Here is a 15,170-nt window from a genome sequence, read left to right as displayed (position 1 = left end):
CAACAAACTACAAACATGGCAGATGCGTGAGACCGACAGTTAAGTGTTGAGGCCTTGGTTATGATGTTTGAATGACTGTTAATTAACTTAAAATTTTTAAAAATTTAAATCAAGTTTTCCTCATTATATTTCATCAGCGATAACATTGTGAACTTGTATAAAAGTGCATTTAGTCAATATATGGATGCATAATTATGCAAACAACTGTGGAAATTGTATGAAAGACTTGCTTATTACAGATCAATCTACTGCGGCTTCTCCAATATGGAAGAAAATTAAATATGAAAGAAATGTGTTGAGATGATTGACAGGGCACATAACTAAGCAACATATCAGTCAATAATAATGAGGATGCTGAAGGCTTGTATACTCTTGTTGCACACAAAAAGGTACATATTTTTAAGACGTAGTTTAAGTAAGCGAATTGGGATGCAGCACTAGTATTAATATTATATTGCTGAAGGAAAATATTACAATATTGTGGTATTGATACGCCAAAACTCCTATTAAAGAGAGCTCACACAAACATGTAAATTGTCATCCTTTACTCTTCCTTCACTTATTCCAAAGCTGTGTGAGTTTCTTTCTTCTGTTTAACACAAAAGACGATATTTTGAAGAATGCTGAGAACCTTTAAGCATTGACTTTTATAATATTTGTATTTCCTATTGTGGATGTCAATGGTGACAGTTTTTCAGCTTTTTTCAGAATATCTTCTCTTGTGTTCAACAGATGATAGAAACTCATAAAGATTTATAATAAATAAATGACCGATTAAATGTTAATTTTTGCATGAACTATCCCTTTAAGTAGGGCCATCCACTTTGATTATATGGAAAACAAATACTTGTGATCCACGGGAAACAAAATCATACAGCTTGAGCGTGAGTAAATAACGACGGCGTTTTCATTTTAGGGTGATCTAATCCCTTAATCCCCCTGGGAGACATTATTTGATTTGGCTTACCCTCATGAAACACCTGCGATCACAGCAGAGTTTGTGTGATAAACGGGATGAAGCTCATCTCAGCCGTCCCGCTCCAGCACTGGCAGCTTTCTGTGTGTTCTGGAATGATGTTTGTTGTGTGTGTGTTTGTGTGTGTGTGTTTTATTTTTTTATTTTTTGACCTGACAGCACCCAGTTACATGGCAGCCCTCCAAAGACGGAGATCGGCTCATCGGCAGGATCCTGCTCAACAAGCGCATGAAGGACGGCAGCGTTCCCCGCGATTCCGGAGCTCTTCTGGGACTCAAAGTGAGTTACGTGGCCTTATGTGTGTGGACACTTTAGTTAACAATCATTCAATCAAATACAAACCTTATTTATGAAGCATTTAACAACCACCAAAGTGCAACAAAGACATTAGCCCCTTTTACACATACAGACCTTTCCGGAAAATTACCGGCAATTTTCCGGAAAGGTTGTATGTGTGAACAGGCCCTTTTGGAAAATACAGGTAAATTCGTTCCGGCTATTTTCCGGAAAGAGAAGTTGTAACATTACCGGTGATTTGCTGGAATGCTGCGCTGTGTGAATGCAGAAGGAAGATTGCCGGAAAGAGCGCGTACACGTTTAGAACGTGCTGACGTGAAACGTCTACTCTAGCCAATCAGAACAGTCAGACGCATTCACGTGCGCGCGGTTTATGAGAATAAAAGCCTTTGAATATTTTTCCAGACACCTTTACCTGCTAGATGTTAGTCAGATAATGTTTCTATGTTCCTTCTTAATGCTAACTGTGTAAATAATTATCAATAAAATGTTTATGATAATCCGTTGTTTGTTTACCTTCAAGCTTTGCGGGTGCCCGTGAGCACCCATAGCGCCAGCACACACACATATCAAGTACATCTCGACATGCGAAAGTGTTTCTCTATGTTTTCATTGGAGTTGTACTCAATACTGATCCATCCAAAGAGTTTGTGATGTAGTCAAATGTTTACAAACACAAGCGCAGCCGTTTAGAGGTCATTTATGGTTAATGATGTCAGAATTTACCAAAATTTGGGGATGGATGTGTGAATGCTCTTTTCCGGAAAAATTCCGTAACGTCCTCGCCTGTGTGAACAGCGCTTTTTTTGAATTTACCGGTAAAGTCGTTCCAGAAATTTTCCGGATATTTACCGGTATCACTGTGTGAAAGGGGCTAATGTTGACAATGGAGGGGCCTCCCAAATTTAAAGAGGCTAGGCAGTCCAAAATCTGGGAGCAATCATGAAAAAAAAATATTCCTGAAGTGTTTTTTCTGAATTACTTTTGGTACTTTATTTTAAAGTTTGCCCTTATTATGTAACATCACTGACCACTTTATTTGGTACACCTTATTAGTACCAGTTCTTTTGCCTTCAGAACTGCCTTAATCAGTCGTGGCATAGATTCAACAAGGTTCTGAAAATATTCCTCAGAGATTTTGGTCCATATTGACATGATAGCATCACGCAGTTGCTACAGATTTGTCGGCTGCACATCCATGATGTGAATCTCCCGTTCTACCACACTCCAAAGGTGCTCTATTGGGTTGATATCTGGTGACTGTGGAGGCCATTTGAGTACAGTGAACTCAATGGCTGCATCCGAAACCGCCTATTACTCAGTAGGTACTGCATTTGAGTTTAAACATACTACTCGGTCGTTAGAAAAGTAGGTTCTATACGGTATGAATGTGAAAAGTATAAATGGAATTCGGACTTACTACGTCTGCCATTTTGTCATGGTCACTTGACCTACTTGCGTCAGTTGCTTTACTCGCTTTCATGAATTCTCTCGCGGAGCATCATGGGATAGCGCAGTGTGCATGGGATGCGCACTCCAGAATCTCGCCGGAAGTAGTAAGTCATCCAGGTACTTCTCGCAAACTGATTTTCCAATTCTAGGAATTCGGACATACTACTCGGCTCCCATACTGATTTTTGCATACTACATAGTATGGAAGTATGCGGTTTCGGTTGCAGCCATTGTCATGTTCAAAAAAACAGTCTGAGATGATTCGCGCTTTATGACATGGTGCATTATCCTGCTGGAAATAGTCATCAGAAGATGGGTACACTGTTGTCATAAAGGGATAAACATGGTCAGCAACAATACTCAGGTAGGCTGTGAGATGCTCTTCTGCATACCTAGGTTGTAATGAGTGGATATTTGAGTTATTTTTGGCTTTCTATCAGCTGGAACCAGTCTGGCCATTCTCCTCTTACCTCTGGCATCTACAAGGCATTTGCGCCCACAGAACTGGATATTTTCTTTTTTGGACCATTCTCTGTAAGCCTTAGAGATGATTGTGTGTGAAAATCCCAGTAGATCAGCAGTTTATGAAATACTCAGACCAGCCCTTCTGGCATCAACAACCATGCCACGTTCAAAGTCACTTAACGAGCAGTTGGACAGGTGTACCTAATAAAAAACCAGAGCACCCTATTTTGGAGAACACAAGCTTATACATAACCTGAAAACTAATACTAACATATAAAATCTTAATTTTGATTTTACAGGATCTTTAAAAGTGTCCCTATGGAGAAAAATCTTTACTTCTGGAATTAAGTGCAATAAGAATATATACCCCCTGGATGTAAATCATTAATGCCAAAACAAGTCTAAATTTTTTAAAGAATACACTGTAAAATACATCCATATTTTGTGATTAACAAGGCTTTTCCGTTTATTTACGGTTGTGAATTGTATTATGGAATGTTGATCTCTTTTCTGATGACCTCTGATGTTGAAAATTCAACTCTACACTTTAACAAAGTGATTTTTATTGACATTTTAGTAGTTTGAAATAATATAATCTATAAAAAATAATATATAGAGAGAAATAAGTCTTTAAAAAAACAGAACATATACTGGCAGTTTATTACAAGGTGTTTGTACAGTAATATTTAACACCAACCCAGATAATATATCACTCTAAACTATTAAAAAAATCTTAATAGAAGACATTTTATTTCCAACATTCATTCATTCATTCATTCATGTGAGGCGATCGTGCTACCTACTGCGCCACAGTGACACCTTTTTCTAACATTTCAAGGTTAAAAGTTGGAGGATAGAAAAGCATAAATAAACAAGGAATAATTCAAAATAAAAATCACAAAATACTGAAATCTGCTAATTTACAGATATTTTTAGTGTATACATCAACATGGTTGTGGTAAAGTAAACACAGTGCACTTTGAGAGTTGAAAGCAGAATTGTGAAGCTTGTATTTGTTGCTAAAGCACTTAAAGCATGGATTGTTCAGCGGAGTGCAGAGAAACAGAGAATCATTACTGATAACGAACTTTCTGAATGGCTGACTGTGTGTCAGCTCAGTGCTACCGTGTGCATTATATCCGTTACCAGCAGCAGTTTGTCAAATACACACACTCACACACACGCACACATTGGCCCTCGGCTCCATGCCACTCATTATGTAAAGCCATCTTTATCCAGCAGGCAGCTCGTAATCTTCTTTGTATGTTTGCATTGGGCTTCCATTAGTGGGGATTTGATTTGTATGATGCTAACAGAAAAGCGCTTGGTCATGTGGTTTATGGAACAGACCTCCAGGCCTTTTCCGACGACTGGTTATTTGAAAAGCACAGACAGAAATAACACGTACATCCTTTGAAAGTCTCACTTGGGCTCGTTACTAAACAGAGTATACTTTCTAAACTCTAATATCAGAGCAAAATCAGTGACGATGATTATGGGACCTGACTGGATCTGCGTGCACATAATTACACAGATTTTGGATTTTTAAATTTTTTTCAGGAAATTTTTGATTGTTAAGCCTGTCATTCTGTACCTTTACATATTTAAATGTGTGTAAATATATATGTTTATTTTTTATATGTATTTTAATTATATTATTGAATGATATGCAAATGTTTTGATTATTTGTGTACGATGCAGGTTGTAAAGTAATATTTTTAGTGTATGTGCTATATCTACTGTAACTTTGTTTAACATACAAGTGGTTTTAAAAGGATTGTAAACCCTAAAAAAAGTAACAATATATTTTTTTAAATCTTATTTGTTAAGTTTTCAGCTTCTATACTCCTATAGACCATTTTGATGGAAGTAAACAATAAGTCGTCCTATACCCTTATTTCACGTGGCCGCCATTTTAAAGAACCAAAGTGAGGCTGCTGTCGGAAAAAACACGGAAGTATAGGACCAGCACTTGTTGTGGAAAGTTGCACTGGATCTCGTCAAACATCTTCTAAGTTACAAAAAAAGAGGCTGAGGTCTTCAAAGTTGTCAAGTTGAAGCAGTTTATTGTTACAACAGAGTTGGTCGATCGATCTCTCTCCTACAAATGTTCCAAAACCCACAGTTTATATACAGGTTTTTCCCATAGTCATCATGAAACAGTGGTCTAGCATGAGCATCACGTTTTTCCAGGCTCCAATAGGATTCTAGCCTTTATATTGATGACTGTATGTTTTTCTGTTTTTGCATATATTAAAGGTCATATTTCAACACTTTTTAAATGATTCTCCCTATGCATGCTATTGCAGTGTAGGTTGAGCAAAGTTGTTTTTAAGTTGTTTTTTTTTTATCATGGTCAATACATCAATACGTGTTGCATATGCTGTCTGAATGGTCCTACTTCACCGCTGTTTACTTCTGTGTGTTTTGCTCTGCATCACTTGAATGTATTTCTATATGTTTTAACAGTGTATTTTAATAGTGGCAGATTATACAGTGATTATATAGTGATTACATAATAAAAGTTCCTCTATAATTCTCCTATACACTTTAAACATTGCAGTAACATGCTGTGGACCACAAACCTCCAGCTGTTGCAGAGATTTCAAAATGCAGATATGGTGTAGACATCACTTTAATATCACTCAGTCAGTTTAATTTAAACAATTAAAAGCAATTTAGCATCAAACAAAATCACAATCTCTGTAAGAGTAACGTGCTCAAGTGTCCACCTAGGCTCAGTTCATGGCACCCGTTAAACACCGTGGGCACGCTTCCCTGCTTCAGCCTACTGTATGTAACCCGGTGAGCTATAAAACACTGCAGTACTCTGTAGCACATCCTCGTGTTGTCTGTAATAGTGTTGTCCCAGTACTAAAATTTTAAAAACGTCCATTTCCCGCTAACATTCAAGCACCGCTGAGCGCGTTCATAAACAGTGCTGATTTGCTATAGTATTCACCTGTGCTCATCAGTATCATACCGCTCTTTACCCAGTGCAAACACAGATACACAGACACTGGAGTGCGAAGCAGCCATGAAGATCAGTCGAGTTATCAAGCAGATTGTTCATCTGTGTTGGTACTCAGTAAACAGCGGAGGGTGAACTGATGACCTTCTTGGCCAATCATAGTCATTTCTTTTGAGCATGTGAACACAATGGCAAATCAGCGCTGTTTTAAGAAAGCCATCAACAGTGCCATAAATGTTAGCGGGAAATTGATGGTTTTTCTTTTAATTCATTATCGTGAAGTTCATTAACTTGAGTTTGGTAAATGGCATCTAAAACATGTGTTTGGGAAAGAGACCGTTAGCTAACTAGTGCCATTTCCCTTAACTTAGCTGAAAATGAGCTCTGATATCCCTTTTTATTTTCACCATTCATTCAGAACAGACCTTCGGGTCACTCAAAAGTTGGTGAAATTTTAAATTTGTGTCACTTTCTCTTTGCTGATAAGATATACAGCCAAGTACACAACGTTCCTATGTAACTTTAAGCGATACTTCCGGGTTTCTCCCAACGCAACCTCAATTTCGCTTTTAAAAATGGAGGCCGCATGAAATCAGTCTGTTGTATTTCAGTTACGACTAGGCCCACGTGGAATCTGCACATGCAGAAATCGAGTCTATGTATTTACTTGTGTTAATTACTTTAAATTTGTATTTATTCAGTTTTTAAATTAATTTCACTAATATTACTGTGATATAATAATAGTAATATTAACATTTTCATGATTCATTTACAATACAGTTAGTAAAATAATATGTTCTGTCTTTTAGTAGAGATATTATATGAGAAACTTGCTTAGTTTACCAATTAAGTGAATCTAATTGGATTTGCATTGTAAACATTAAATAAAAGTTTAAAAAATATTATTTTTTATTTCACCTACATATCAAGATTTTAGTCATGAGACTCCAAAAATCATTCCACATAAATCTGCAGATTTCTTTTTCAGCAGAAATAACAAAAAAATGTCCACAGATTCTGTTGGGCCCTAGTTATCGACTTATCAGAGCTATGAAATAGTTTGACGACAAGCAGGAATTGTTCATGGGCCAATGACATTGCTATGTTGAAAGGGTCTATACATAAATACACAGATTTTATTAAACAAAATTCTGAGCAGAAATAGCAAAAAATAATAGCAGCTGTCTGGCTGAAACACCTATTCGAAATTGTAAATACAGTTTTTTTGCATACTGTATATATATAAACATTATCAACATATTGTAAACACATCGTTTTAAGCTTATGATAGCTATAATGCCGGTGACATTTCCTAGGCATTTCTCCGACAGTTTTAGCACCAAAGCAAAAACCTTTTTTGTTTGTTTTTTTTGGTCCTTTACAGGTGGTTGGTGGAAAGATGACAGAGTCTGGGCGACTTTGTGCGTTCATTACCAAAGTAAGGAAAGGGAGTTTAGCGGATACAGTTGGGCACCTCAGACCAGGTACATTTAATATTTTAAAATTTTATACACTGTTGTTGTCCGAAAATTTTGGCATATTTTTGAGTGAAGTCACAAAGCTGCATTTATTTATATGGCTGCATATATACAGTAAAAACTATAATTCTGACATATTATTGCATTTTAAAAATAACTTTAGTTTCTAATTGAATTTCTAATTGAATTTATAAGGCAAATAATTAGCCCTAATATGACATTAGATTTATTTATTTTTTTTTAATATTTCTCAAATGTTTTAATGAAACAAGGAAAATCTCACAGTATTTCCTATAATATTTTTTTTTTATTCTGGAGAAAGTCTTTTTTTTTAAAGTAGTTTTAAAGGAAGAAATAATATAAATTCTTAAGGTTAATATTATTAGCCTTATATTAATACATATTTTTGGATTGGTTACTTAAGAAACCACTGTTGTCCTATGACTTCCCTGTATTAACCTAATATAATAACATAATTAAGCTAGTTAAGCCATTAAATTGTACTTTAATCTGAATACTAATAGTATGTTTACCAATATACTTCATAACTAGAATATAAATGTATTCCTGTGACTAGCTAGAGCGGATTATATTTCTGCATCATCACTCTTTTGTCTCCAATTTTAAATGATTCTTCAGAAAACAGTTTAATATTTTGATTTGGTGAGGATTTATTTTCAATTGTATACTTGAAATGAAAATCTTGTGTAGCTGTTGTTTTGTTAAGTGTAATGCATTTAATGATGTATGCGTATTCATTTCTTTCAAAGAATAATTACATATTTTCCAGGGTAGCATGTTAAGAAATTACATAGTTAATTACTGAACTTAATTCAATAAATGAGTGTTCCGTTAGAGAGAGTTATTCTAACAGATGTTCTTGTTTTGTAGGTGACCAGGTCCTGGAGTGGAATGGCCGACAGTTACAAGGAGCCACATTTAAAGAAGTTTACAATATCATTTTAGAATCAAAGCCAGAGCCTCAGGTGGAACTAGTGGTCTCACGACCCATAGGGTACGGCTTTTTCTACAGGGTTATTCCGTGTAGCAGCAAACTGGTCAGATATCAGTAATTGTTATGTATAGTTAAGAATCTTTTTCAAATCAGTTTTGTTTAAAAAAAAACCTGTGTTTCTTTCTTCTATTATTATTTTTATTATTAATTGTATTATTATTACAATTGGTGAATTTTATTTAACATTTTATTTTCATTTATGTTGTATTTTTTTATTTATTTGTTTATTGGTGGTTAATGTTCATGTATTTTAAAGTGTTACCAAATAATCAGTTAAAATAGCTCATTATTTTTTTCTGCTAAACAATGTTTCATTTTATTGTTTTTTATTTATTTTTATTATTTTTGTTTGACTCTATTTTATTTGATTATATTTTTTATATTTTATTTTATTTTATTTTAATATTTGTTGGTTAATGATCATTAATGTATTTCAATGTTATACCAAATAATCAGCTATAATGGCTCATTATTTCCTGCAAAACAATATTTTATTTTATTATTTTGTTATATTTTATTTAACTTTTATTTGATTATGTATATATATATATATATATATATATATATATATATATATATATATATATATATATATATATATATTTATATATATATATATACATACAGCAAAACAACTAAACAAAAAGAAAAAACATTTTATTTTATTTTGTATTTGTTGCTTTTTAGTCATTAACAAATAATTAAAATATTACCAAATAATAAGCAAAAAAACTAAGAAAAAAAAACATTTTATTTTGTTTTGTTTTATTTTATTTCTGTTGGTTTTGGTCATTAACAGACTCTAAAGTATTACCAAATAATAAGCACAAAACAAGAAGAAAAAAAATTGTATTTTATATTTTATTTATGCAATTATTCTTTATTTTAAATGTAATTTATTGATTTTTTTCTATTTATTGGTTATTAACTGTTAACACATTCTAAAGTGTTACCAAATAATCATAAAAAGGCTTTTTTATTACTTTGGCTTATTATTTGACAATGTTTTCATTGCTTGTTCATAACATTGCAAGTGGACTTTGGGAAGCAAAAACGTCACGTATGACCCTGTCGAGAACCTGCTGGCTCAGATGAACAAACAAAACAAAAGTGCTGGCCTCAGTTTAGCCTCTAATCGTCCTAATTGTAATAGTAAAGAGCAACTGAACTCCCTTCAGATCGAGAGTTTGGGCCGTTGCCACAAACTTCACATCAAGACTAATGTGCTGCTCAGGGTCATTAAAGCACATGTCATTGATTTCTCTATACCGCTGTCATTGCAGAGATATACCCAGGATACCAGAAAGCACACACGCACAACTTGAGTCCAGTGAGTACGATTCTTCAGTAGTGTGTATAAATGATGAGATTTTCCGAGACATTAATGAGACATTTCCACAGATCTCTGATTATTTTTTTCCTTCCTTCACTTTGAATCTGTTCTAAGGTTCGAGTTCATTTGAGTCTCAGAAGATGGAGCGTCCCTCCATATCCGTCACGTCTCCCATGAGCCCCGGAGTGCTGCGGGACGCCCCTCAGTACTTATCGGGACAGCTTACAGTAAGTAATCATTTTCTGTCCAATGTATTTTGGTTTATGGAAAATGTTAAGTACTGGGGTTTTAGGTAATTAGTTCAATGAAGTTGAAACTAGTGATTTTAAAGTGATTTTCTTAGATTTTTTGTCTTGTTTCTAGTCCAAATGTCCAGTAATTCTTCATTCAATAAGCATTTTCTAAAGCAAAAAATGGTCTTGTTTAAATTAAGTGAGTTTTTCCTTAACCTTTTCACAGCGTATGATCGCAGTGGTGTGATCAGGCAAGCGTACAATCACACCGGTGTGATTAGATTAGCATTAGCATTAGCATTAGCATTAGCATTAGCATTGTAAAATACACGCAGATGTGTATGGCGATGGCAATAATAGTTATTTTTCAATATAACTAAACCATGTGCTTTGGTCACGAAAGATACACACTGTTTATGTTATTATATTTTCTCTATTCCTCTCCCAGTAGCTTACCTTCATGTATTTCAGCAGAGAATTATGTATTTACATAAATCCAGCTGCTTGGATCTCTCCTGTGCTAGAAGGGATACAGATGTTAATATTATTTAATAAATTATGCATTAATTGTATTTTATTAATGCTAACCCCTACCTCAACCTTCATGGTAATGTAAAAATATTATTTGTTTTACTGTGTCACAAAAATGATGCTATATTTAAGTGTATCCCATCTAGCTAATAAAATACAATTAATACGTAATTAAATAACGCTATAAATACTTCTTGTTAACTTCCTATCTCAGCTGTATCCCTTCTAAGAACAACAGCGGTGCCCATTACCCATCATATAACCAATAATATAATCATTATTAAGCTATTTAAAAGACTAAATACATGTTCTGTCACATATTTGAGAATCGGGGTATCAGAAATTTCACAATAAAATGAAAACATTTGTCAATATTTACAGAAAAGGGCAAAAAGAAACAAAATACAACACTGTGCAACCCAAAAAGTTAAAGTAGCTCAAACCATTTGAGTAAACTGATTTCAACAAACCATTTACAGTAGGTTCAAAAACTAATTCTAATGAGTACTGTGAACTTAATCCATTTGATTAAACTAAGCAATTTGAGCACAGTAAAATCCAATAAATGAAGAGAACTCAAACCAACTGAGTACTGTAAAACCCAATAAGTTAAGGCAACTCAAACCATTTGAGAAAACCGATTGCTACAAACCATTTGAGCAAAAAAACTAATCTAAATGAGTACTGTGAACTTACAGTTTTACAGTAAACATATACATAGATCATTGGGGCTGGTGGGTCTTGTGATAAACTACAGAACTGAGTGGATTCTAAGTAATACCCACAAACAAGGGAGGGTCAGGTGGAGCGTTTAAAACTCATGTGTGACGGGTTAAAACAAGCAAAAATTATCTGCTAATTGGGGAAATCAAAATAATCTCATGTCAAAATGAAAAACAAGATTATTTTGCTTATCCCATTGGCAGATTATTTTGCTTGTTTTAAGGTAAAACTCACTTAATTTTTGCATATTATTTCTTAAAACAAAACAATATATTTTGATTAAAGCATTTTTAGATAGTTGGACTAGAAACGAGTCAAATTCTAAGTAAGAAAACATTTTTTTTTGCTTAGAGGGTGAAACAATCTTACGCAGATTAGCATAGCTTACTTAGAAGTTCATAAGAAGGTACATTTACATTGATCAAAAGTACATTATCTTTGGAAGTAATGAAAAAGAATATGTAATTGTGAGTGACTCAACATTGATTACACACATAATTTGGATTAAATGACTTTAAATTCAGATCTGGCATTGGATCAGTGCTCAGGCTGAGCTGCTTTCGTCTCCTCAGAGCTGATCAGGTTACAGTCAGCCATCATGCTAATCATTGTTTGAGTGTAAAAAAATACCCAGCTTGCTTGTACAACATGACAAACTCTGGTGTAAAGTGCACAAGCTGGATGATTTAAGTAATGCAAATGAAGCGCAGGCTGTTCTTTAGATAGTACTCTTTGGGTGGAGAGAAAAAAAATCAATGATTTGCATGAATGGTTGGATAAAATGTTTTTTTTTCTGTGGCTGATACTGATATCAAGGAAGCAGTGTGATACATGGTCATGATGAATTGATAGATAGCGTGATGGATGGATGGATGGATGGATGGATGGATGGATGGATGGATGGATGGATGCATAGAATGAGTTATGGGTGGATTAATAGAATGATAGATGAGTAAATGAATAGATAGATTGGGGATGGATTGTTGGATAGAATGATGAGTGCATGGATAGAATGAATGATGTATGGGTCGACGGATAGATAGAACAATGGATGGATAGATAGGATGATGGAATGGCTGGTTGACAGTATAATATGGATGGTGAGATGGATAGTGTGGTGGATGGGTGAATGGATAGAAAAATGGATGGATGGATTGATGGATAAAACAATGGGTGGATTATTATTTAGAACGATAGATGGATTATAGAATGATGGGTGGATGAATAAATGAAAATGGGTGGAGGGGTAAATGATAGAGTAATGGATGGATGGATGGATGGATGGATGATGGGTGAATGGAAGGAATGATGGGTGGATGAATAGAATGAGGCATGTATGGGTTAATGATAGATAAAACGATGGATGGATAGATGGATGTATGGATTGATGGATGGATGGATGGATGTATGGATTGATGGATGGATGGATGGATGGGTAAATAGATAGAATGATGGAAGGATGGATTGAATGGAGGATGTATGGGTTGATACATAGAAAAATGGAACGGTGAATGGACAGAACGATGGATGGATGATAGAATGATGGATGGATATAGATAGATTGAATGGTGCATGGATAGATGGTTAGAGTGGTGGATGGATAGAACAATGGATGGGTGAATGGATGGATAGAACAATGGATGGGTTGATGGATAGATAGATAGAATGATGGATGGATGGATGGATGGATGGATGGATGGATGGATTGATAGAATGATGGATGGGTGAATGGATAGATATAAATATGCATGGAAGAATGAGAGGTGGATGGATGAATGATGGATGGGTGGTAGATTAATGAAAATAAATAGTGATGATTGATGCAGAGATTGTTGGATGAATAGAAGGATAAAGTGAGGGATGGACTGAATGGACAGTTGTTAAAAAAGATGAATGGATGGATAGAATGATAGAAAGATTGATTGAACAATGGTTGGAGGGATAAATTAATAGTTCAACGAAAACAGAATGTATAATGTAATGAAAACACTGGATGATGAAGCAGAATTGTGCATAGATGGTTCATTTAAACTATGGATAATAAGTGGATGAATAGAATGACTTGAAATTGATAGAAGAATAGATGAATAGACTAAACAGTGGATGAATATATGGATAGAACAACAGATATTAAGATAGACCGACTGATAGAGATAGCACTGTTTGCAGAATTGTTATCTCAGAATTATATTTATTAGTATAATAGTGATTTTGTTCAGATCAGTAGAAAAATATCAATTTTTCATATCTTTGTTCTGTATCTCATCAGATTCAGTCATTTCTAACACTATTTGATGTGTTTGTGTGTTTCTGTGATACAAAATAATCTTGTTATTTGTATTTAGCTGAGCAGGAGATTCAATGTAAACAGCAGTGTTTCCTGTAAAGAGATTCAAAGAATAATAATAAGAAAAAAATTAGAAATTTCTGTGCAAGAAACGATTAAAAGGTTTGTGTACTACACTTTGGGAAACACTGCTTGCATTTGGACAGATTCCTCAAACTTTGATTGTATTATATTTCAGATGTCACAACAACCATTGTCTTCAGATTGAATCTCCTACTCAGCTTTTATTAGTGTTGCATTAACAACTGGTATTGTCATTTCAGGTTTTTAGTTTTATTACATTTCTCTTCATTGTTTTTTCCCTCCATTCATTTTACTCACCCAGAGCCAAAGCCTTAGTAGAAGAATTGAGCCTTTTAACCCTAGAGTTCAGGTAATCGTTGCTGTCTACTAAATACACTTCTCTTCTATTGCTTTAATTTATTGAATAATGCCGAGCAGAAAAGCTTCCAGCTTCAGTTTGCACATTTGAAGAACTCTTTACTCGTCTTCATTGCTATTGCTGTTTGAAGCATATTCTTATCTTATTGTATGGCATATATTATTTGCATGCTGTTAATTAGCACAAAAATATTTTAAGAGACACCCGTCTGCTGGAGCGATGGTATAACGCTTCCAACCCCGTAAGGCTTTTTTTTTTTTAAAGGAGTAGTGTGTCTCTTTAAATGTTTTAGTGATGCAGAGTTTGTACAATACAATATGATTCTTTTTCCATGTAACATGAAACTGCATTCAATCCTGAATGTGTTTTAGAAAGGAACTGATTCAATGTGCTTTATTATCAACACAGGCTTATTGTAAATATGTTCCCATTTTTGATAACTGAGAAATGTGTACCTGGGCTACCTGTGTAACCTTTTGCAGTTTTTGTTTTCACATATCCACTAGAGGGCGCCGTGTACATTTTAGACAATCTCAGATATGTTACTGGGGCATGTTTTCTCATATGTGCCATTTCTCAAACATCCACCAGAGGGCATGGTGTACATTTCTGCCAATCTCAAGGTTTTAATCACACAATTTTCATGACAGAAGTCGGTTAGCTGGTCTTCTTGCAGTTTTTGTTTTTAAATATCCACTAGTGGCCGCCGTTCACATTTTTGACAATCTCAAATACGATACTGGGGCACATTTTCTCATACGTGCCATTTCTCAAAAATCCACCAGAGGGTGCTGTGTACATTTTTGCCAATCTCAAGGATCTAATCACAGGATTTTCATGAGAGAAGTTGGTTATCTCATCATCTTGCAGTTTTTTTTCACATATTCAATAGAGGGCACAGTGTACATTTTTGACTATCGCAAATACGTTACTGGGTCAAGTTTCTTATACGTGCAATATCTCAAAA

At 34.6% G+C, this 15,170-nt stretch overlaps 1 protein-coding gene across 49 annotated transcripts in view; it reads left to right on the top strand.

Annotated features, from left to right (window-relative positions):
• The window catches only part of rims2a (regulating synaptic membrane exocytosis 2a), a 315,973-nt gene that overhangs the window by 168,380 nt on the left and 132,423 nt on the right, over positions 1 to 15,170 (top strand). For 27 of the 49 annotated variants that reach the window (XM_073926654.1, XM_073926650.1, XM_073926666.1 and 24 more), the window contains 5 exons: positions 1,136 to 1,255; positions 7,546 to 7,645; positions 8,531 to 8,654; positions 9,938 to 9,984; positions 10,102 to 10,214. In XM_073926654.1, the coding sequence (XP_073782755.1) occupies positions 1,136 to 1,255; positions 7,546 to 7,645; positions 8,531 to 8,654; positions 9,938 to 9,984; positions 10,102 to 10,214 (504 nt within the window). Of the gene's footprint in view, positions 1 to 1,135; positions 1,256 to 7,545; positions 7,646 to 8,530; positions 8,655 to 9,937; positions 9,985 to 10,101; positions 10,215 to 14,146; positions 14,195 to 15,170 lie in introns of all 49 variants that reach the window. The other 22 variants (XM_073926642.1, XM_073926663.1, XM_073926658.1 and 19 more) reach the window with 1 other exon arrangement.

The sequence above is a fragment of the Danio rerio genome, chromosome 16 (assembly GCF_049306965.1).
Source record: "Danio rerio strain Tuebingen ecotype United States chromosome 16, GRCz12tu, whole genome shotgun sequence".
In the NCBI taxonomy this organism is placed as follows: Eukaryota; Metazoa; Chordata; class Actinopteri; order Cypriniformes; family Danionidae; genus Danio; species Danio rerio.
Note: the sequence above shows the minus strand (reverse complement) of the source record. Positions and strands in the feature narration are given on the sequence as shown.